Source organism: Furipterus horrens, unplaced genomic scaffold (genome assembly GCF_987537825.1).
Source record: "Furipterus horrens unplaced genomic scaffold, mFurHor1.1.pri manual_scaffold_12, whole genome shotgun sequence".
Lineage (NCBI taxonomy): Eukaryota > Metazoa > Chordata > Mammalia > Chiroptera > Furipteridae > Furipterus > Furipterus horrens.
The window spans coordinates 83,462,279-83,484,414 of record NW_028327182.1 but is presented as its reverse complement, the minus strand read 5'-3'; the positions used below and the strand labels follow the sequence as shown (position 1 = coordinate 83,484,414).

General features: G+C 44.5%; 1 protein-coding gene across 6 annotated transcripts in view; it reads left to right on the top strand.

The window, feature by feature from the left end:
* The window catches only part of RBPMS (RNA binding protein, mRNA processing factor), a 167,500-nt gene that overhangs the window by 127,161 nt on the left and 18,203 nt on the right, over positions 1-22,136 (top strand). For 4 of the 6 annotated variants that reach the window (XM_090258603.1, XM_090258602.1, XM_090258601.1 and 1 more), the window contains one exon: positions 20,021-20,151. The exons of 1 other annotated variant lie outside the window; for it this stretch is intronic. In XM_090258603.1, coding sequence (XP_090114729.1) covers positions 20,021-20,151 — 131 coding nt within the window. Of the gene's footprint in view, positions 1-20,020; positions 21,067-22,136 lie in introns of those variants that run through there. One more of the 6 variants, XM_090258600.1, reaches the window with a different exon arrangement.

Below are 22,136 nucleotides of genomic sequence, written 5' to 3'. Positions count from 1 at the left end.
TTTGTTCTAATCAAGTCAAGGTGAAAATAGAGATAGCAACATAGATACTGTCTACGCTCAAGTAGGTTGATAGTTATAAGTTCTTCAAAGTGACTCTACTGAGATCAATTTCTTTAGCTCTATTTTATGTTAATATTGTAACTTTGAAGAATGAGAAGCCCTGAATTTAGCTCTTGAAACACACACAGCCTTAGGAAAGCCATTCTAAGCTATGTGGCTACTCCTTGGTGTAGATAAATTACATTCCAGGCAACAGGAAGAACAGGTTTTAAAGTTCAGTGGCAAGAATAACTTTGTTTAAGAAATCATTGCACAGCAAAGGAAACCATCAACAAAAGAAAAAGAAAACCACAGAATGGGAGAACATATTTGCTATTACATCTGATAAGGGGTTAATATCCAAAATTGATAAAGAACTTATAAAACTCAACACCAAAAAACCAAACAACCTAATTAAAAAATGGGCAAAGGACCTGAATAGACACTTCTCCAAAGAGGACATGCAGATGGCCAACAGACATAGGAAAAGAAGCTTGTCACTAATCATCAGAGAAATGCAAATTAAAACCACAATGAGATACGTCTCACACCTGTCAGAATGGCTATGATCAATAAGTCAACAAGCAACAGGTGCTGGTGAGGATGTGGAGAAACGGGACCCCTACCGCACTGTTGGTGGGAACGCAGCCTGGTGCAGCCACTGTGGAAAGCAGTATGGAAATACCTCAAAAAATTAAAAATGGATCTGTCTTTGACCCAGCAATCCCACTTCTGGGAATTTATCTGAAGAAACGCAGAACACTAATTCAAAAGAACATAAACACCTCTGTGTTCACTACAGCGTTATTTACAATCACCAAGACAATGGAAGCAGCCCAGGTGCCAGTCAGTACACGAGTGGGTGAAACAGCTCTGGGACATCTACACAATGAAACACTACTCAGACATTAAAAAAGAAGACACTTTTACCCTCTGGGACAGCATGGATGGACCTCAAGAACATTATGCTGAGTGAGGTAAATCAGTCAGAGAAAGACAAATGCCATATGATTTCACTTACATGTGGAATCTAACAAGCAAAATAGAAACAGACTCATAGAGAGCAGGCTCACAGCTCGGGGCTGAGGGTTAGGGGGTGAAGGGATTGAGTGAAAAAAGAAAACGAACTCCTGTACATGGACAGCAGTGTGGTGATTGCAGGGGAGGGGGTGTAAGGGGGATAACTGGTAACGGAAACAATACAATAAAAGTATATTTAAAAAAGAAATCATAACTAATTTTATGCAGCAAGAGGTGGGTTGATGGTGTGTGGTGGATATGGGAAGAAGGAAGGAAGGAGTAAATGAAAATTCTTCTTATTAGGGCATTGTCTTTGATTCAGGAGAAATTGAGAGCTATTGGAGATTGGAAGAAGGGAATTACATTATCAGAAAGATCTTAGCAGTGAGTTTCGAAGAAGATGTGGCTTTGTTTTAGGCATTTTGTCATCCCCCAAAATTTAAATGATTGAAAGTGCATCAGCAGAAGGGTCAGGGTGATGATTCACATGGTGCTATGTGGCTCCATCCTAAAAAGGGCATGTGAGCCTGTTTCTCTGACACAGACTCCTAAGAAACGTTCCCAGTACTACCCCCACCTCTGTTTATTTCCAGCACCATTTGCCGCTTTGGACCCGATTCTCATCCAAAGATATTTCAGTGTGGCCAAAATAACTTTTCTGAAAAAACCTTGAGACAAAATTACTGTAAACTCTCAGGCAGGCTCCTCATCCCGTGTTTGTAGCCCGGACAGGAATGAGCCGATGGACCAGGCCTGGGAGCTGGTGTGGAATCTCCCCACCATGGAGGCCTTGCCCAGCCGGGATCCCATCGCTGCCCCGAGCGGCCTTTGCTGGGGCTCCCAGCCTCAACCAGGATGAGCTTCGTACTTCTTGCGCCCAAACCCCAGTTCTCCAGGTGTCTGTACTAAACTTCCCATTCTCACATCTTTTCCTGAATTTTCATGAAAGATCCAGGGGCAACTCTCCAAAGATTTTCTCTTCCTTTTGTGAGACAGTCATAAACTCTGATCACGTCACACACTAGATGGCCCACAGCCACTGGCTACATACATTGCCTTAGCCTAATCTTTTCATCACGTAGCATCCAAGCCTCACAGTGTATGCGCTATGGGCTTTATGATCTGTTTACCAGACTGTTCCCAGCCCCTGCATCCCGAGCTGGGCCCCAGCACTGTGTGAGAAAAGAAAAACTTGGAGGGAATCCAACGGGAAAAAAATGATTGAAAGATCAGGAAAAAGAGTTGCTATGAGAAAAGGATGAAGGAACTGGGTGGGTTTAGCTCTGAGAAGAGGCAGACATCAGAGAGGCTGAGAGAAGAGTCAGAATCCTTTTGTTTGTTTCATTGTCACCGTTGTTATAATATGATCCATAAAGATACTTAACAAATATTAATCCTTGTTTAGTGCAGAGAGTTACATTGCTTACGTGCTCCAAGGTGCTCAGTCTCTGCTGTACGAATTTTCTCCCTGTGTTTTCTATCTCTCCCCTCATTTGTTGTGAGATTTGATGGGGAGGAGAGATGAGCTGATGTTGCATGGGGCATGTCAGATGGGGGGAAGAGAAGCTCCTGTAGGTATATTTGCCTAACAGACTCAGGATGGGAAGCCAGAACATATACCAAATGTTTCTTCCTACCATGGTGGGTCATTAGGTCTTACCTAGTTCTGAGAGCTGGTCATACCTGGAGTCAGCAGGTAGAGTAGGTTCGACCTTCGGGAATCTTCAGGTATGAGAAGTTTGAAAATAATGATGATAATAATAGCGGCAGCTTTTATTCATTCAAGGTACTCCATTGAGCTCTTTATATCTGTGATCTCATTTACTCTTCCCAACATCCTATTATGAAAGTACAATTGTTACCTTCATTTTACAAATGAGGTATCAGGCTGAGATTGTTTTAAAAATGTGTTCAGGGTCATAATTGGTAAGTTGCCCATCTAGGGTTTAAAGCCAGGTCTCTGGCCACAGAGCCTAATGCGGTCTTGTTTTTCGTAAACAACTTTATTGAGCTATATAATTCACATACCATACAATTCAATTTTTTTTTTGTATATTACCTTATGAATTTTTTAAATTGTGATAAAACATGTATGACATAAAATTTGCCATTCTAACCATTTTAAGCGTACAGTAGCATTACTTAAATATTTTGCAACCATTACCACTCTTTCCAAAACTTTCTCATTGCCTCAAACAGAAGCTAACCATTAAACAGTACCTCCCTATTTCCTCCCCGACAGCCCCAGTAGAGTCTAATCTGCATTCTGTCTTCATGAATGTGCCTATTCTAGATATTTCATAAAAGTGGACTCATCATATTTGTTGTTCTTTAATGTCTGGGTTCTTTCTCTTAACATACTCTGTTCAGGAGTCATCAGTGTTGTAACATTTTAGAATTCATTCCTTTTATATCTAAATGACATTCTTTTGTTTTGATATATATACCACATTTTGTTTAGGCATTCATCTGTTGGTGAACACTTGAGCTATTTCTACATTTTCGCTGTTGTGCAGAGCCCAGGTTTTAATGGGCATGTACATTACAGCATAAGTTGAGGAGGACACCCTAGGATGGAATCTCCTGACCTCAGCCCTGGGCATCGCATCATGTTGCAGAGAATGCCACGTTGCACTGGCATTTTGTAGTATTTACAAGACTCAGACAGACCTGGGTTTTGAAATACATGTCTTTCACACATAGTTATGGGAGCTAGGACACATCACTCAGCCTCTCGCCCTCTATCTTGATATTGAAAGTGGAAGCAATAATATCTACCCTTCAGGGTTATTTTAAGACAAATAATACACAATTGTTATTTTTTAATGGCTCATTTGCTGGGGTTTAGATATTTTGTTCTGTATATTTTTACTGACATGGAATTTAATAAGTATGGAATGAAGAAATTTTTCAGTCTTTATATTCAATCCTGAGTTTGTTTTTGTAATATTTTCTTTTTTCTATCCCCCAAAGGGTCTTTATATCCCTTTGTGGTTTTACCCCTTTAAAAAAAAAACTGTAAGAATAATATATGGCCGTAGTAGAAATTCATAAAGCATAATGAACAAAATAGATAAATAAATAAATTCCACTGTCCAGAAATAATCACAATAATATTGTTAAATATGTGTTATAAGTTTTTGAAGTCCTTTATATATCTCATTTAATTCTCCTGCCAACCTATGAGAACAGGAACACCCCTCCTCCTCTTCTCCTTCTTCCTCTTTAATAGTTTTCAGATAAGGAAATTTGATCTTGAAGAAGTTATACCTTACCCCAGGTCACATAACTGATGAGTGGCTCAAACATATGGCTTCCTGGGTCAATTCCTCATGCAAAGCATGTGCATGTGACTTGCGGTCAAGATGGAGGCGTAGGTAGATACACCTCGCCTCTTTGCACGACCATAGGAAGGATCACAGCTAACCTCAAAACAAAATACACCCAGAACTGCCAGAAAATCGAACTGTATGGAAGTCTGATAATAAGGATTTAAAGAAGCCACATTCATCCAGACAGGTAGGAGGGGTGGAGACATGGTGTGGCAGCAGTGGCAGCCAGGGAACAGGTCGTCCCACATTCACATGGTGGATTGAGCGGTCCCAGCCCCAGGCCAGACTGCACATCCCAGGGTTCCAGCGCTGGGAAAATAAAGCTTCATAATTTCTGGCTGTGAAAACCAGTGGGGGTTGGGGCAGCAGCAGAAACTGCCGGTCTCTCAGGAGAGTCTGTTTAAAGGTCCTGGAGGGTTCTAGAATGTACATATCCCCACCCATTCTGGGAACTGCCACCAGGACTACAGCCACTGCGTGTTGTGAATATCTTTTGATATTTGTAAACACATCTGTCAAATACCATCATTTTTCGTAGCTATAATATGCCATCTTATAGTTACCTTGCCTCTAGGTTTGAACATTAAGGTCCTCCTCAATTGTTTTGTTTTTGTTTTTAACCTCATATGATCCTCTTCATAATGCTAGTTCCAGATCTTTGAGGGATCTTGCTGGCATTGGGATAGCTTGGACACGCCCTTACTACTGTAAAACATCCTGGAAACCGGCCCTGCGAGGTGAAGCTACTCTGCAGACTCATGGGGTCCTGTGTAGGCATCAGCCAGCAAAGGCCCAGAAGTCATGCCAGAGCCAGCCAGCTTTCCTACTGCCCCTCACCCAGATTTCCCTAGTGTTGCACACCAAACTAGAACTGGAAAAGACTTAGGCCAGCGGTTCTCAACCTTTGGGTCGTGACCCCTTTGGGGGTCAAACGACCCTTTCCAAGGGTCTCCTATGACCATCGGAAAACACATATATAATTTCATATTGTTTTTGTGATTAATCACTGTGCTTTAATTATATTTAATTTGTAACAGTGAAAATACATCCTGCATATCAGATATCTACATTATGATTCGTAACAATAGCAGAATTACAGTTATGAAGTAGCAACGAAAATAATTTTATGATTGGGGGTCACCACAACATGAGGAACTGTATTAAAGGGTTGTGGCATTAGGAAGATGAGAACCACTGACTTAGACCAACAGGTAACATTGTAGAGTTTGAAGGTGATGTGTTTGTCACAGACCCAAGAGCCTTATGAGACAGAACTGCTTATCGTTCCCCAAAATGAAAAAGCTCAGCCGAAACCTGTCCGGTTGGTCATCTTTTGGTATTTCCATGCTTCTGACCAGGTTAGGATGCCCCGTTCTCTCAAATGACCTCTTCCTGTCATTCACATCCCGAGAGTGAGTATAATCCTCAGGAATGAGGGGTGGCCGTGGTGGAGTATACATTAGTACTTGCCAAGTTTTCACTGTTTATCTTACTGGAAAGTCAACAGTATGACTGTTAACCTCCTGCACAATTAAGATCTAGGCTTTTTGTTATGGTTGTTATTAAATTCTGTGGTTAAATCTTTCTGATTTTTCTGAGGCACACAGACGGGAAAAACGGAAATCAAGGGTGGCTCATCGGGAGGCTGAGAAGCAGCGCCACCTGGAGCTGCTGGTGTAACGTGGGAGTCTTGCTGCTGGTGGCAGGGGGGTCAGGGAGGTGTGTGGCAGCGTCTCCAAAGAGGCTTGGCCGGTTTTGTTTATGAGGTTAAGTGGACCTTTTGAGCAGATCAGATTCCTTTTGAGAAGCTGAAGGGCAATGAGACTTCTTTTAAAGGAAGACTTCGGCTCTTAAAAGAAGAGCACTGTTGTTATTCTAAAAATTAAAAAGTACACACTATGTAGTTAACAAAGCTTTATCTTAGAGCAATCATCAACTTATTCCAAGTAAAGAGAGCTAAACAACAGACAGGAGACATAGAAGAATGAGGAAGAAACAGTTACACGGGGGAAGTGGCACACATTCCAAAGCACCCGCCCCTGCTGCCTCCTCGGAGCAGGTACAGCCCCAGACAATTTAATGAATCACGGCATCTTCGTGTAATAGGACAGGCTTTCTGTAGTCTAGACACCTTCACTTATAACCCCAGATTGTGTCCGCTGCGCCTGTCCTATGTTAGCGTTAATTGTTGTTCACTAACACCATAAGATACTCTGTGCATTTCAAATTCTCACTTACTTTTTATAATTAACCTATGTGATAGTCTCTATTTTTATCTAAGGAAACTGAGGCCCAGAGAAATGAGGTAAATTTTCCAAGTGTGCCCAGCTAGCAGTGTTTACAACTAAGAGACTTAGGAGAAACAGAGGTTTGACTTTCCGGTGAAACTGGTTCAGTCACTTTCCACCACATTTCTGGGATTTTCTCACGTACAATACTGAGGCAGGATGGTCGTTTGTTCTTTGCTCGTCCATTTCCTTTGTAGTGATCATTTGCGACTCCCTGAGGAGCTGACAGTTCTTCTGGCACTTTCCAGATGGCAAATCACATCTTCCTAATAGTCTGCCATCATGAAATTAATAAGGAGTGTCATTTTCAAATAGTTTTTTCAAATATAGTCTTCTCCCCACCCCACCCTGGTCACCAAAATGCATTCAATTAAATAAGAGTTCCCTTTAAAGATTGTAAATGTGGCTCAGCATCACTGGAGAATTTGGGCTGGAGAAATAAGAGATGATGGTATTCATCCAGCATTTGGCCCACAGTAGGGACTTAGTAAATATGTGTTGAAGACATTACCAGAGAAGCCATAATTTGAGAAAAAGTAGTCCTGACTAAATTGACGTTTTTGCATACTGTGGTATTTATTCATTCATGCTGACCCTGAACTGCATTTAACTTTAAGAACTAGCTTAGTCTCTTTATTTTTAACTGGAGACTTTCTGATTACTTCACCCATCTTATGGTCTCATGGTTCAGCACTCTCAGAAAACATGTTACTCAATTCCTTCATGGAGTATGCAGGTGCCATGTCCTTCAGTGCTAAGGTGGGGGTGAAGGAAAGGAGACTTAGCGACGAGTGTTTCTGGGAGTGGAGTTTGCTTTGTGCTCAAGATTTCATCTGAAGCCACCAAATTATAAAGCTGAACAAATCAAGAAAGGAGAGTTTGGAGGAGATGGGAAAGGAGGGCAAGTTCCTGAATTTCAGTTCTGAGTCTACTGATGGCCTTCTTGTACCTTTTTTATAGTTCATATTTAAGTGATTGATTTCCAGTCTCCCCAAAAGAGACGTTAAAATACCTCAGCACAGAGAAATGTCTAGTAGCCTTCAACGTCTCCATCAGCATTGTGGTACTAAAACATCTGATATTGAATAAAGAAGACTTTCTTTAGGATGATGACAGTGAAAGTGATCATCATCATTGGGCATTCAGGTCACCTTTAAAATATTATTTCAGATGATGACCGCCACGGTGCCATGAGGGATAGATGTCCTCATTATTTTGTGTCTTCCTCCCATTCTGCAAGTCCCATTCAAAGGCGGGGACAGGAATAGTCCGTGAAAGCATGTTCATGCATGGGACTTCTTTGACGTTTATCCCGTGCACTTTGGCTGCCACACCACTGGCTTTGAAGGATGCTGGTCTGGCCACAGTGCGTACCAGTCTCAGTGTATTGGACAGCCGGGAGGCGGCGATGAGGCGGTGGTGGCTGTAAGGTGCCCAAGCCACCTCAGTCAGGAAGGTGATAAAGTGATATATGCACAGCTCCCTCTCTGTTCATTGATTTGTTCAGTTTTATGAATGTAACTTTAATTTACAGTTTTAAGAGTCTAAATTATAGTACCACCTGAGAAACTAGGGGAAATAATACTAAAACTTTTCAGCTCTTTGTGTCTAGAGATGATGGCATTTTACTACAGCAGGTCTTAATCACTTACGTAAAACTAACAACCTTTAGTCTATGGGCTTTTTCTTTTCAGTGATGGAGAGGCTCTGTGGGATACAGAATGCGAGTATAAGCTAGTGCCTATTTTTTGTTACTTCCATAGAGATGGATAAATCTTCTTTTGTTCTAGAAAGTATGTTTGGAACTTTTTGATATAGCCATTCATATTTAACTCAGAATTATTTTCAGAACAGCAGACTGTAGACCAGGTCTGATCTGACGTAAGAGGAAACCCAGAAGGGGGAGTAGGGTTTACAGAGGTTTGCCAGTGTGGCCCACTTACCTCTCACCTTGGCCGTTCGTGCATCCAGGATACAGCTGTCCCTCTCTATATTGCGGTTCACTTATCGCGGCCTCGCTGTATCGCGGGATTTTTTAAAATATTATATTTAATTATTTATCACGGATTTTTTGCTATATCGTGGGATTTTGCGGTACTGTATACGTATGTTGTTAAAGTTACGTAGGTTTAAGAGTGTAGAATATGTTTAATAACATAAGTAGTGTTTATAAAAGTGTGGAAAAAGTTAAGGGAGTGGGAAAGGTTAATAAGGGACTGGGAACGGTTTATAAGTGTGTGGGAAGGGTTTATAAAGCCTTAAAATATATATAAATACTAAAATAAATGTAAGGTTCCTACTTCGCGGATTTTCACCTATCGTGGGGCGGTGGGGGGGCTGTCTAGAACATAATACCCGCGATAAGTGAGGGAATACTGTACTATGCTCTGCCCATGACTTGTGAATATTCATTGTTGACATTACCTATGGATATACCAAGCACGCATGGCCCAGGGCCAGCCAGTGAACATATATGAGGAACCAAAAAGGGTGTATATTTGCTGAGCTTATAAAGCAGAAGAAGGGAGGAGATGAGAGAAAGGGCTCAGGTCAGACACACAACTCCACTCAGAAATTCCTTACATGGCCCATAGGCCACTGTTCTTAGGTGTGTGTCTGGATTTGTGTTATTTGCACTCTAAGATATATTTTGAAGTTCTGATTCATCCGTTTCCTAAGTCATTTTCAATCTCTTTAAAACCGGTAGCTGTGACAAGTTACTAAAGTTTCTGCCTTTTTTATCCAGGACTGGAACCTGTGCAGATTTAGACTGACATTTTCTTAAAAGTCAAGGAAATGTGCTAAAGTATAAATCATTAAGTTAACTATGTATTTCTCAATTTGTATATGTACTCTCGATAGTGTAATTAAAGTTTCAGGCACTTGGTAATATCAAATTTAACAAACTTTCATTGAATATCTTTTTTTTTTTTCCCCAGCTTTTCTTTATTGATTATATTGTTACAATATCATTGAATATCTTTTGTGGGCCAGACATAGATGCTGGGAGTAGGAGATTACAACTTGGGGAAAGAGAAATATACAGAAAGAAATTATTTTCAGCATAAGTGACAGGTACAGTGATCAAGGTACACTGGTCTGTTAAGGGAGCTGTGAGGAAGGATATGTGGTCCATCCTGGATTTTCAGGAGAGCAACGTGCCTTGATGAAGACTTTGTCTATGCAGCATCTGTTCCAACTAAGGACCTGAAAGTATATTAGTTTAGCTTCATTAACTCTCAAAGAAATGTACATAAAATAATGGAGAAATGTTTTGCTTATAAAATTGTCAGTTTTTATTTAGTTTTGTTCTTAATGATGATTTCCAATGTTGTCATATTACAAGTTGGTACAAACATGTCTCTTTCTATCGGGACTATATATTGAAACAACATTAAAACACAGCAAGGTGTATCAAGGTCCTTAAAAATACCTATCACATTAGACATAGTTGTTTCACTCTTAGATTTTATCTCAAAGGGGAAAAAAAAAGTTATGCTCAAAGATTTATGCCTAACACAGTACTGTTAAAAATTATGGGCCCTGGCCAGGTAGCTTAGTTGGTTAGAGCATTGTCCCGATACATCAAGGTTGTGGGATTTGATACCTAGTCAGGGCACATACAAGAATCAACCAATGAATGCATAAATAAGTGTGAGAACAAATCAATGTTTCTCTCTCTCTCTCTCTCTCTCTCTCTCTCTCCCTCTCTCCCTCCCTCCCTCCCTCCCTCCCCCTCTCTCTTCCCCTTCCTCTCTCTCTAAAATCAATAAAAAATTTAAAAAATAAAAATTATAAATGTCTGCTGTATAATATGCACAATGCTAGGCACTAGGGATACAGTGGTGAGCAAAACATACAGGCCCTGCACTCGGGGAACTTATTGTTTAATAAAATAGTTTTATAAGTTATCTATTTTTATAGGTTAGAGATATGTTTAAGCAGCAGTGTCATTACAAAACACCTACGCCTCCACATATTCTTGTAAATATACTTCCCCCTAACTTTCCTTCCTCACCAAATAATACACGTATTTCCCAAAAAGGTGAGTGGCAGTTGGAAGTTTTACTAAAACACTAGATGTTCTTTAAATGAGGAAGAAATTTCTTTTCCTTCCTTTCTACTCCCTCCAGGATTCTCAGGAAAGCACAAGTTGTTAATGTGTCTCACGCATCATCTGTGTGATCCAAACCTGCAGTTCCTCGTGCCTTCTTTCTCCCTCAGAGTGCATCTCCTAACTGGGTTTTGTAAAATTCATGTCAAAACTACCTTATGGATATGCTTTTATTTTTTTATCACACATTAAAAGAATTAATTTAAGTAATAATTGCATATCATCCTGGCCTGGAAAAGCAGGTCAAAATTGTCATGTTTTCAAAATAAGCTCTTGTGTTATTCATCGAATCTAAAGCAGCATTTTGCTTTGTTTTTGAAGGCAGTGACCTGCCTTTCCTAACTTGGTTTGGAAGTTAGGCTTTCTGGTTTGGGGGCAGCTATTGGGCTAGACGAAAGCACCCTCTTGACACAGTTGTTTAAAAGCTCGAACTCTGGAGCCTCACTGCTTATGTTCAAATCAGGGCCTCCCGTCTCCCAACTGCATGGCCGCGGGCCTGCCCACTTAGTCTCTCCACGCCCTTTGCGTCCTCCATTTGTGATGTGGGGAGAATGATAGTACCTGACTCATAAGGATGTTTTGGAGAATAAGTAGGTCAAAGTCTGTGAAGTATTTTGCACAAAGTACACACTGTATACGTATCCTTATTATTACCATTTGACATGAGAATAGTCTCACTGATGAGCCACACCCCGACTCTGATGTACAGCACTGAAATCCCTTTATAATCCCAGTATCTACCACGAATGGAAAAGGCTGTAGGAAACAGAAGAAGCAGAAGAAACACTCTAATGGGCACTGCAGTTCTGAACTAGAAAAAGAGAGGCGGGTATGTTGTGTAAAAGGGAGGGTATTTTCATTCAGGAAATATTTAACGAGTGTCTACTGTGAAAGGCTACATTAGTAAATACTGCTGAATGGTGTTTCACCTCCGTGATGCTTACCGAGGTCTCTAGCAGTGTGGAGCTGGGTGGGTGTTATGTTGCCTGTAGGATATAAAACCAATGCTTTCTGGAAATATAGTTCCTGCTAAGCATCCAGAAGTGATCGCAGTCATTAAGAAATCCAGGCTCTCAGAGAGGCTGGCAAATGCCCTTAGAATTCAGTTGCCTGTGTCTGGGAAGGAAATTGCTTGGGGAAGCCATGGGTGACCCTCAACTCTGCAGTTGGAGGTCTCAGGAGGGAAGAGGGACGAAAATGTCCCTTTGTAGATAACAGTAGTGACTTAAGGAACAGCTTTCTTCCTGCTTATGCTCTGGGTTCCCTTCAACTCTCAGATCAGGGACCAGGTCCTTTTAAAACTATGGATAGTGTTGCGTCGTTCCTTGGTGTGAAACTGCCACAGTGACTGCAGAGTCATGGCAGAAAGTCATTAACAGGAGGGAGGTGACGGGCCAGTTAAATTAAGACTAACTTGGTTTTGGAACTCCCTTGGCATATTTCTTTTGTGGGTCTCGGCTGCCCTTTCCTGCATTGCTTCAGGAATATGTGTTATAAGAGAAAAATTGGAGGCGAGAGAGTGTGGAAGGTATTAAGAAGCCAGTTTAAAAGTCAAGAGACTATTAAAGCAGTCCAGGTGAGAACCTGCATTTGGGTGGCAGAGGTACAGATAGAAAGGCACGGACAGGCAGAGAAGTAAAAGGTGTGGGTTCTGGGCTAATGTGACTTTGATTCATATCCTGGTTCTGTCACTTGCTCTGAGTCATTGGGTTAGTTATTGAACCTCTCTGTGCCTCTGCTTCATCATAATTTAAGGGGCTAATGTTAGTACCTCCCAGAAGGAGCACCAGCGAGTGTGTGGCACCTCAAGTGTGCTCAGTAAACATGAGCTACTATATCACCGCCATGAGTATCATTATTATCGGTGTCCTGGCCATCTCTAATGTTATTAGAACTTAGCAGTTGTCTGGATATGGGAAATTTGGGGAGGTAAGAGGAATTAGTTTGTGAGTAACAATGAGTTCACTTTGGGTGAGTTGAGGTTGATAGTTTAAGAGGTCTACATTGGAGTAGAAATTAAAGCTGTAGGTTTATGAGCTATCCCAAATATAATTAATAATTGAAGCTTTGGAAGTGGCCAAGGACTGTGATAATGAGCAGGTAGAAGTGGAGGCGGGTTGCGCACAGACTTAATTTCTCCTGGTGTCTCCAGCACTTCGTATGGTTGGTTTCTTGTGCCAGATCTTTTGCATTGTCCCCTATACTTATCTTCTTGGGGGAGACTGTGAAGGTGTGTGACTTTTGTGGGGACTATAGTTTCCCAACAAATAGCCACCAACTGGGTGGCTGAAAACAACAAAAGTCTATTCTCTCACAGCTTAGGAGACCAGAAATTGGAAATCAAGTTGTCAGCAGTATTTTTTTCTGGGGGCTCTGAGGGAGAAACTGTCCCATGCCTCTCTCCAGGTCCACCCAAAATCCAGAAAGATTTCATTTCTAGATCCTTAAATAATTACATTTGCAAAACTCCTATTTTCAAAAGTTATATTCTGAGGTTCCAGGTAAATGTGAATTTTGGGAGGATGCTATTCAACCCACTGCAGACTCTAGTGCGTGCTGTGCTGGGCTGCTGAAGCTGGGTGTGGACTGCACACATTCTTAGCTGGAACACCAGAAGAGTGTGCCCTAATGGGATGGTCCCCCCAAAATAGGCCTCGTTTGGCTGAGTTTTGAAAGGTTTACCTAACAGACATGGATCAACTACTTGCTGAGGTATATGAGTGGGAGTTGCTTGCTTAACAGAATCCATGATTCATTTTTCTTGTTTCAAAATTATTTTTTCCCATAAAAATGGAAATTTTCATCATATATGGGCCTTCTGTGTCATGATTGCTATTTTTCTGGCTAAATTCTTCATCTGTCTGGCAAGCTGTCCTGGAAGACACTGTCCCTGAGTTTATTTTAGTAAAGTGAGTATTTGAAAGCTAGAGATGAAGACCACCTGCACCTCAGGGGCCTGCCGCCACCGCCGGTAATGGGGGCATCCCCACTCCAGGAACACCGTCCAGGGCGGGATGGTGTGTGGAAGGAAACCTGAGCCATGAGACAGGAGACCTGGGTTCCAATCCCAGTTCAGACAGTATGAGTTAGCTCTGAGACCTTGGAGAGAGCTTTTCTCATTGCTCAAATGCAATGCCCATTTCTGCCCCTTTCCTTAGAGCTTTTAATGAGGCTCCCGAGTGATCTTGGATGTGCAAGTCCGTGGCTGTGTATAAAAATGTATGTAAATATAAGGTGTCATTAAAACAGGGCTGGAGTGTAATCTTATTTAAGAATGGCATTTACATGCTCTTATGTCCAAGCTCTTTCTGTGCATATTTCTCTCTCACACAGAACTGAATTAACCCAAAGTTTTATTATTTCCTCCCCTGAAGGACAAAGTGGAAACATTTTTTTCTCCATTCATTTTATCAAGTGTAGAACAAATGGGTGACCTCTTGATGCTTTCTGGCACACTGTGCTAGGCACTGGGGTAAGCGAGAGTAAGAAGTCGCAATGCTGGAGGTAACTGCTGTGCGTGGAGGCGCAGGTGCAGCGGAACAGAGAATGTGCTTCCCCTCCACCGCCCAAGTCAGTGGAGTCCTTTGAAGAAAGAGTAAGAGTTAAGCCAGGTGAGAAGGAAGGAGGAGTACACTTCCCTGGCAAAGGGAACAAGTGTGTGTACAATGCCTAGAAGTGGCAGAAAACGAGGTGTGGTCAAGCAGTGAAAATGACTGCTCCCAGACCAGGAGGGGGAGCCGGGGTAAGAGATGTAGGTCGGGGAGACTCTGTGGGGTCTTCTAGTCCATGATATCTGGAGTTCAGACACTCTCCAGAGAGCAAAGAAATCACAGAAAGGTTTTCAGTGGGAGAGTGACAATAGTGAGCTGTGTGTTTTAAAAGTTGTCCCGGCTGCAGTGTAATGGCCGAGAGGACTATTAGGTGAAGATCAAAGTGGATGATGAGCTAGATTAACTGGGAACTCTGGTGGAAGGTGGAACGTGAGGGAGAATCGGGAGACCACCAGGTCTCCGGCTTGCATAACTCAGTGGCATCTTTGACTGAAATCTGGATCCAAGGGGGACATGACATTGGAGGGAGTGTGTTTAGTTCAGACATGTTGAACATGGGATTGCTGTGCAGTATTTCCACATAGAGGCATCCAGTAGGCAAAGTACGTACAGTACTGGTTTCAAGTTCTTGGACCTTGGGTTCTCAGCTAGACTCAGATGAAGTCCATTAAAGATTCTTCCTGTTCCTCTTTCTCTCGGTTGCTCCTAAGAGTCATTCACCTTCATCTCTGTTTTCAGTGTGATCTTAGACTGGAAGCTTCACCTTTTGCATCTCTGTTTCCTCATCTAAAGTGAAATGGCAGTTCTGGCCAGTGTGACTTAGTTGGCTGGGTGCCGTTCTGCAAGCAAAAGGTCGCCCGTTCAATTCCAGGTCAGGACACATGCCTGGGTTGCGGGTTCAGTCCTTGGTCACATACAAGAGGCAACTACCTGATTGATGTTTGTCTCTCACATCAATGTTTCTCTCCATTTGTCCCTCCCTCCCCAACTCTCTAAAAATAAATTAAAAAAAAAAAGTTTTCAAAATAAAAATAAAGCGATCATCATGAGTTCCTAGGGTTTAAACCTTCATCAGAGACTGCACTTCTTTCTTTTCAAAGGGATTGGGCGGGGGTGGGGGGCCTTTGGGGAAGTTTCTAGTTCTTGTTTGTCAGAATCCAGTCTGAGCTCTTCCAGTTGCATATTTTTATGCTAAGAAAAAGACCTATTCAGTGGTGTGTTGCGAGTCCTCAACAATGTTACCGCCGGAGATGCAAAACAAGAAAGGATATCGTTAGATCTGGTGCAATGGGACAGGAATGACCAAGCCTCTCTGAAGGCCTGGGTTAGGCCCAGCCAAAAAGCCCTGGCCTGCTGGTCTCTTGGCTCCCTGGGGGGCCAGGCTCACTAGGTGAGGTGGTCAAGAGCCTCTTTTCTCAGGGCGACTCTCACCGCTTCCCTGAAGTCCGTTTCATTCCAGTGAGTCTTGGGCAGCAAACTTTCTCTTCTTTTGAGCCGTCCCATTCTATTCAGTGTGAGCAGGAGGGGCAGTGACTGCTCCTTCGGTTGGGGACCCACATGACAGGCTTGTGCTGTGGAAAACCTGTCTGTAGCTGTTGTAATTGTCTCCAGGCCACATTAGCAACCAAAGGAATGCAGGAAGGCAAAGCTCTTCTTCAGCTGGCTGCTCTCTTTCGTCAAAGGACAGGGCAGGTTTTCAGAGCCTCAGCCTCATCCTGAAATGTAGGTGTCCATGCGGGCTGCTTTCCTGGAGGTGAGGTCACCTGTCAGGCTGCCCCGTCATGCTGTATTGCTCTGTCACAGTGTCTCTGAGCCACTCAAGGGGTGTAAGACTGGGTCTGCTTTAACCCCCCAGCTGGCTTCTCTCACAAAATGAGGCCGGGATTATTGCTCATTTGCATGCCCTCTCCCGCAGTGTCTTACTCAACCAACGTCCATGGAGCAGGCACTGTTCTAAGCTCTTTGGAAACAAAACGTGTAACAGTTTGCTCAAGCAGTTAATAATGCAATAAGAAAAGTAAGAAGCTAAATAACTTTCAGCAAGTGATTCTCAAACGAAAGTATGCGTCAGAATTACTTGGCAGGCAGACTTTCTGATTCAGTAGGTCTGAGGTGGAGCCGGAGGTTGCATCTCTACCAAGCTCCCAGGGAGGCCGCTGCTGCTGGTCACCCCACAACCGTGTGGTGCTGAAGTGCAGATAGGAAGATGTGGTTATGGTTTGGGAGCGTGGAGGAGAAAGGAAATAGCTCCACCTGCCTTATTTACCTTTTTTCTCTTATTTTACCTGTTGTTTTTATTTCCTGGGTCAGATTTTTCTTTACGTTGTGAGGCCATAAACGCTCACTCAAAGTCTTCATGGGTTCCAAAGTCCTTTGGGCACTGAAGTCCACGTCAGGCAGGGGGGTGCCTGCTCTCTCCCAGGCATTTCACTGTCTTCGTTTCTTCCCTGGCCCTGGCTGCTCCTGGCCCGCCCACCCGCCCTCTCTCGGACAGGTTTGCAGGGCCTGCAGGCATAAGTTCAGATTTCAGGGATTTTTAAAGAGCTTACTTTAAAAGCTGGTCCCTGGGTGAGAGCAGCTGTCAAAGCCATTTTCAAACTGTGTTCTCTGGAACCTGTGTGCCTTGGGGACTGTCACATGGATTGAGGTCCTTCAGTCTTCCTCTGCTACCACCAGCAGCAGCAAGTCAACCAAAATAGCTATACTTTTATGAAAAAGAGTTTCCGGGAAAAGTGAGTGAAAGGCATGGGTTCCACTGCTTTTATTTTTAACTTTGAAAATTACTGCTCTGTAACATTTGCTCTGGATTGAGCCCCCTTTTGCGTGAGTGTGTGACAAATACTGCAAGGACTGAGAAATTTTAGATCTAATTCCCATGGAAGTTTTCTGGGTTCCTTTAACAAAGAAAACAGTAGTATATAACACTTGTAGAATTTTCCACCGGGTACTATTCAATACAACAGACATTATTGCACACTGCCCAGCCAGTCTCAGAGCCGGCCAGAGTGCAGACCCGAGTAAGACCCGGATCCTGGAAACTTGTTGGACGCCGTCCGCGCTCCGCTCCTCTCCCCGCAGGCACCCGCGGAGAGCGCCTCCGCTCACTCGGCCTGAGCTAACCTTTTTCGGGCCGGCCCGCTGCGTGCCGCGTCTCTTCACATTCACAGTTGCTCCTTGTGATTCCTTCACAAGAGGAGAAGGGAGATACGATGAGCTGTACATGGGATTTCTCAAGTTTAAGTTCAGTCTCGAAGGCCTCTGCTTCACTACCTGACTGTACCATCACTCAGCAGGTTTGGGTTTAGGGGACTTGGAAGCAAGTCCCCGTTCTGTGCGGATGTTGTCCAGTGAACTGTCTCTGAGCATCAGTACAGACCCAATGGGAAGTGCTGCTTTAAGATGAAAATGTAGAAATGTCTGGAAATCATAAATTACATCCATCAGGCTGAGCCTGAAATGCCGAGTCCACCTCATCTCCATTATTTCTCTCTTTAGGATCAGATATCTTAAAAGACATTTTAGTTTAAAAACTTTTCTAAAGAGCCCCCCCCCCCCCCCAATCAGGTCAAAGCCCCCACTCAGCCGGCTGCTGCTGGGCAGTGGAGGAGGCCGCAGGTCCTGCCCCGCCCCTGGTGGCTGACCTCTGCTGTCTCCGGGGGGCTAGGGGAGCCGGGGCAGCTGAGAACCTGGGACTCTCTTGACTTTTTGAAAAGACTCAGAATGTCTTAAAATAGCATGGTGGCTGAAGTAACAGCAACAATAATCACATGTCGTTCCTGAGAACGGTTGTTTAAATTCGAGGCATAGGTTCTGGCAGCAGTTAGTTTCCACGAGCTGGGCTCCCACTGGACTTGCTCTGGGAAATCACATGGTCTCCTCGTGACAGGAAATGGAGGTCTGGTGTGCGCTCTCGCGGCCCCTGTGAGGAGTTTCCTTATGGGAGGGACCTACAGACACCTACCTACCCACCAGAAGGGTGGCGTAGACCTCACCCTTGTCAGTGCCCGCTTTGGGCCTAGGCTCTCCAGCTGAGATACACAAGCAGCGTGTGTCCCCAGCGCTCCATATCCTGGGGACCCATCTGAACTGCCTGTTGAGAGAGGGCGTCGGGGAGGCGCTCGGCCAGCCCAGCACCCCGCTGCCCACTGCTGGGCAGCTCTCACTCCGTCATCCCATCCCATTGTGGGGGTCCTGGCTTGGCGGCTGGCTCTGCAAAGCCTCGCCTACCCCCGCCCCAGGTGCACCACTTCCCACTCAGCTGAGCAGTCTTGCTTCTTGCCCCTTCTCATACTGAGACCCTGCCGAGAGCCAGAGTTTGGGGGCTGGGGGGGGACGGCGACACAAGGGAGGCCTGGAATGGTAGGGCTGGGGCGGCGGCCTCTTAGATGGTGGGAAGAGGGGAAGTGACTCTTCTCCTTGGATCACACGCCCTGTTGTAGACTTCTGCTGAGTCCTGACTGGCAGAGTCACTAATGGCTTTGTCCAGTCACCTTTCCCTGACTCGTCAGCAGTGCTGGGTAGCATCCTGGACATGCTCGACTGCAGACTTGGACAGGTGATAAAAGCGCATATCGAGGTTGCTGCTTCACAGGGCTCAGATTCGTAACTATTGACTGATGTTGCTTTTGCCCTTGCTGAGCCGCTCCCTCGTGGTTGCTGTTGCTTTCATGGTTTGCTTCCTGATGCTTTCTGAGGCCCAGACACTTGCCCTTCAACTTGGCAAACTGCAGCGTGACCTGAATGGAACTGGAGCTGCACAAGGAACATTTAGACCAGTCAGTTGGCAGCCTGACTCTCTTCTTTTTCCCTAGGAAATAAATATAGGCATCCCTGACTGGTGTGGCTCAGTAAGTTGAGCGCCGGCCTGTGAACCAAAGGGTCACCGGTTCAATTCCCAGTCAGGGCACATGCCTGGGTTGTGGGCCAGGTTCCCAGTTGGGTCCGTGCAAGAGGCAACCACACATTGATCTTTCTCTCCTCTTTCTCCCTCCCTTCCCCTCTAAAAATAAATAAATAAAATTTTTATAAATAAATAAATAAAGTCAGTGTAAAAGGCACCTGTGAATGTTCTTATTCGCATCTTTGTGGACTTAACTTGAACCGGGATACTCAAGGCTTTTCACTTCCATTCTCTGAATTTTTAACAACTTACATGCTGTACAAGCGCTATGTCTGGTCCGGTGCTTCTGAGCACCAAATGGAAAACACTTGATGATCACAGTTTATTTGTCTATTAATTATACTGATAAACAGAAAAGTCCTCCAGTTCTTCTGCTCTGTTGGGATCCTGCCAGGAAGCGGTTGTATTCCCAAAGGCTGCTGTGGATTTTCATGAGATATCTCCTGCTGGTTCTTTTTCTTCCTTTTTCCCTTAGAGGACCACATTTGCTGTTTTATGCAGGAAATCCCTGCTGTTCTTGGGTCCCCGGCTCCAGCTGGAAAGACATCACAGTGTCCTAGGCAGAGCCGGGCAGGCAGCAGAGGCTTGCTGCTCTCTCACTGTGTTTCCCATCCCCTTGCTCAGAGTTTGGGGACCAAAGCCCACAGGTTATTAAAAGAATGAGAGCAATTTGATTTCTGGCATTTGATTGGGGCTCGGGGTTATTGGGTGTTTTGTTCTGATTTGAAACCAGTTGTTTGGTGACCACTAACTCTTCCCTTATTCTTCTCTTGCAGATGAGCTCACAGTGCCTGCACTTTACCCCAGTAGCCCTGAAGTGTGGGCCCCGTACCCTCTGTACCCAGCGGAGTTAGCGCCTGCTCTACCTCCTCCTGCTTTCACCTACCCCGCTTCACTGCATGCCCAGGTAATTTATGCCCATCAGCCACGACTTCACTCACCCCACCACCAGTCCTTTCAAACCTGGTTCCCCAGAGCACACCATACAACTAACACCTACCCAGCTAACAGATCCACCTTCAGGAGATTAATGACTCCCCCTGAATCAAGCTGACACTCCTCCAGGACCCCTGAGGACCCTCTGACAGCAATGATATCACCCACTGCCTGATGTTTGCCCCAAACGACACCTCTCTCTTCCTTAATGACCTCACCCTCATGTCACACACGAGACACTGGGCCCAGAGGACCTCCCCAGCTCCCAGCCAGCAAGAGGGTGTCACCAGAGCATAGACGCATGTGTGCCTTGTCGTGTGGAGGGGCTGCAGCAGAACGCGTGCCCTTGCTGCATGAGTAACGTGTCTGGGTGTGTTTCTGCGTGTGGAGAGATTTTGCTCTTGTGTTGTATGAGACCCAGTGACCAAAGGGAAAAGTTGGGAGCATATGTCACATAAAAGATTAAGGGTCCTGTTTTCCATTTTCAGGAAGCCCTGAAGAAAAGGAGGTCCAATATAGTAGTGTCTAGGATGTAATTATAGGTCAAGACAGAGACTTTCGTTCTGACCAGCTTTTTTTTAAAGTTAAGAATAGCCTGGATTTACTAAGCAAACTCCCTTGTTTCTTTACCAAGATAGTGCCCCTTGGAGAGAAAAGCTTTGCTTCTACTACAAGTAGTAATAATCAGTATTACAATTCAAAGTGATGACCAGTAGCAAAGTAGATAGAAAGAGTAAAGATTTCATTTGTCTAACTGCATGTGTAAGTCCTCTAAAGGCAGGTAAGCCTGGTTTTTAAAAAACGTTGGTTTAGAAGGTGTGCTTTATTTATTTGTTTTGCTTAGTGTTTATTTACAAGGCTGGATTAAATAAACAGCTTCCCAGAATCCTGTTCCTCCTGACTTAAAACTTTTACGTTGCATAGAACTCACCGAACCGTGTAAGAGGCTACAAGCAGCCCCAGCGAGGGTTCTCCCTGGCCACGTGGCCAACACTGCCATCGGCTGTACGTCCTGCTGGTCTCTTTCTGCTGAGCTATCAGAGCTTGCTGTGTGTGTTTGACGACCTGGCTTCCCAGGCTCTGTGCAGGCAAACCACCCAGAGACGGCCGTGGTGCCCGGGCCCCACGTGATTACCCTCCGGGAGGGGAGGAGGAGGCAGAGAGTAGTGGTGAAGGAAAAGCTGGATGGGACTCGGTACAGAAAAGAAAGGAACAGGTTTATTCCAAGACTGAGTACCCATTTCTACAGTAGACGGGCTGTGCTTTTGCGTCTCCTTCTCCTGCTGTTTTTCCCACCTTTCGTCCATGCCTGTGCCAGGCACAAGGAGAAGGAAGGGATTAATTAACCTGGGATATCTGCGCCTGTCAGCCTGTTTGCAGTGGGCTCAGGGGTGACTTTGCAGATGATGCGGAACAACTCAGAGAGCCCCCAGCCTCTGCCCCATGCACCCCGCTGCCGTCCACGGGTGGGTCTCCTCTCCTCTTCCTCTTGCTCGATTGCCTGGCTCTGGATCAGCTGACAGTTCAGGCGAGTGTTAACGCCAGGAAAGAGCCGAATCTGTAGTCTCCTGACTGTCCGTGGCTCTGCATGGTCAGCACAAAGCAAGATTTGACAGTGGCCAGGAAGGACTGAGAATAGTGGCTTTTGGCCAGAACATCTGGGTAATCTGCCCTTCCTTCTTTCTTAGACAGATGAAATCAAAAGTGATATCTAGGGATATGATGAGAAAAGAAGCTAAAGGGTCTTAAGAGATTAGAAAGCCCCTGCCATTGTGAGGCAGGATGGGGAGAGACAGTGCCAAGACTAGCTGGCTCAGCCATTTGACTTAATGGCATGTGTTGCTCAGGTGACAGCTTCCCCTGGGAGTTCTTCCTTCATCTGGAGACTTTCCCAACCTGGAATCCACTTGGCTCTGCCACATCGGTCCTAGATTTTGGTGGCCTCTCATCTGATAC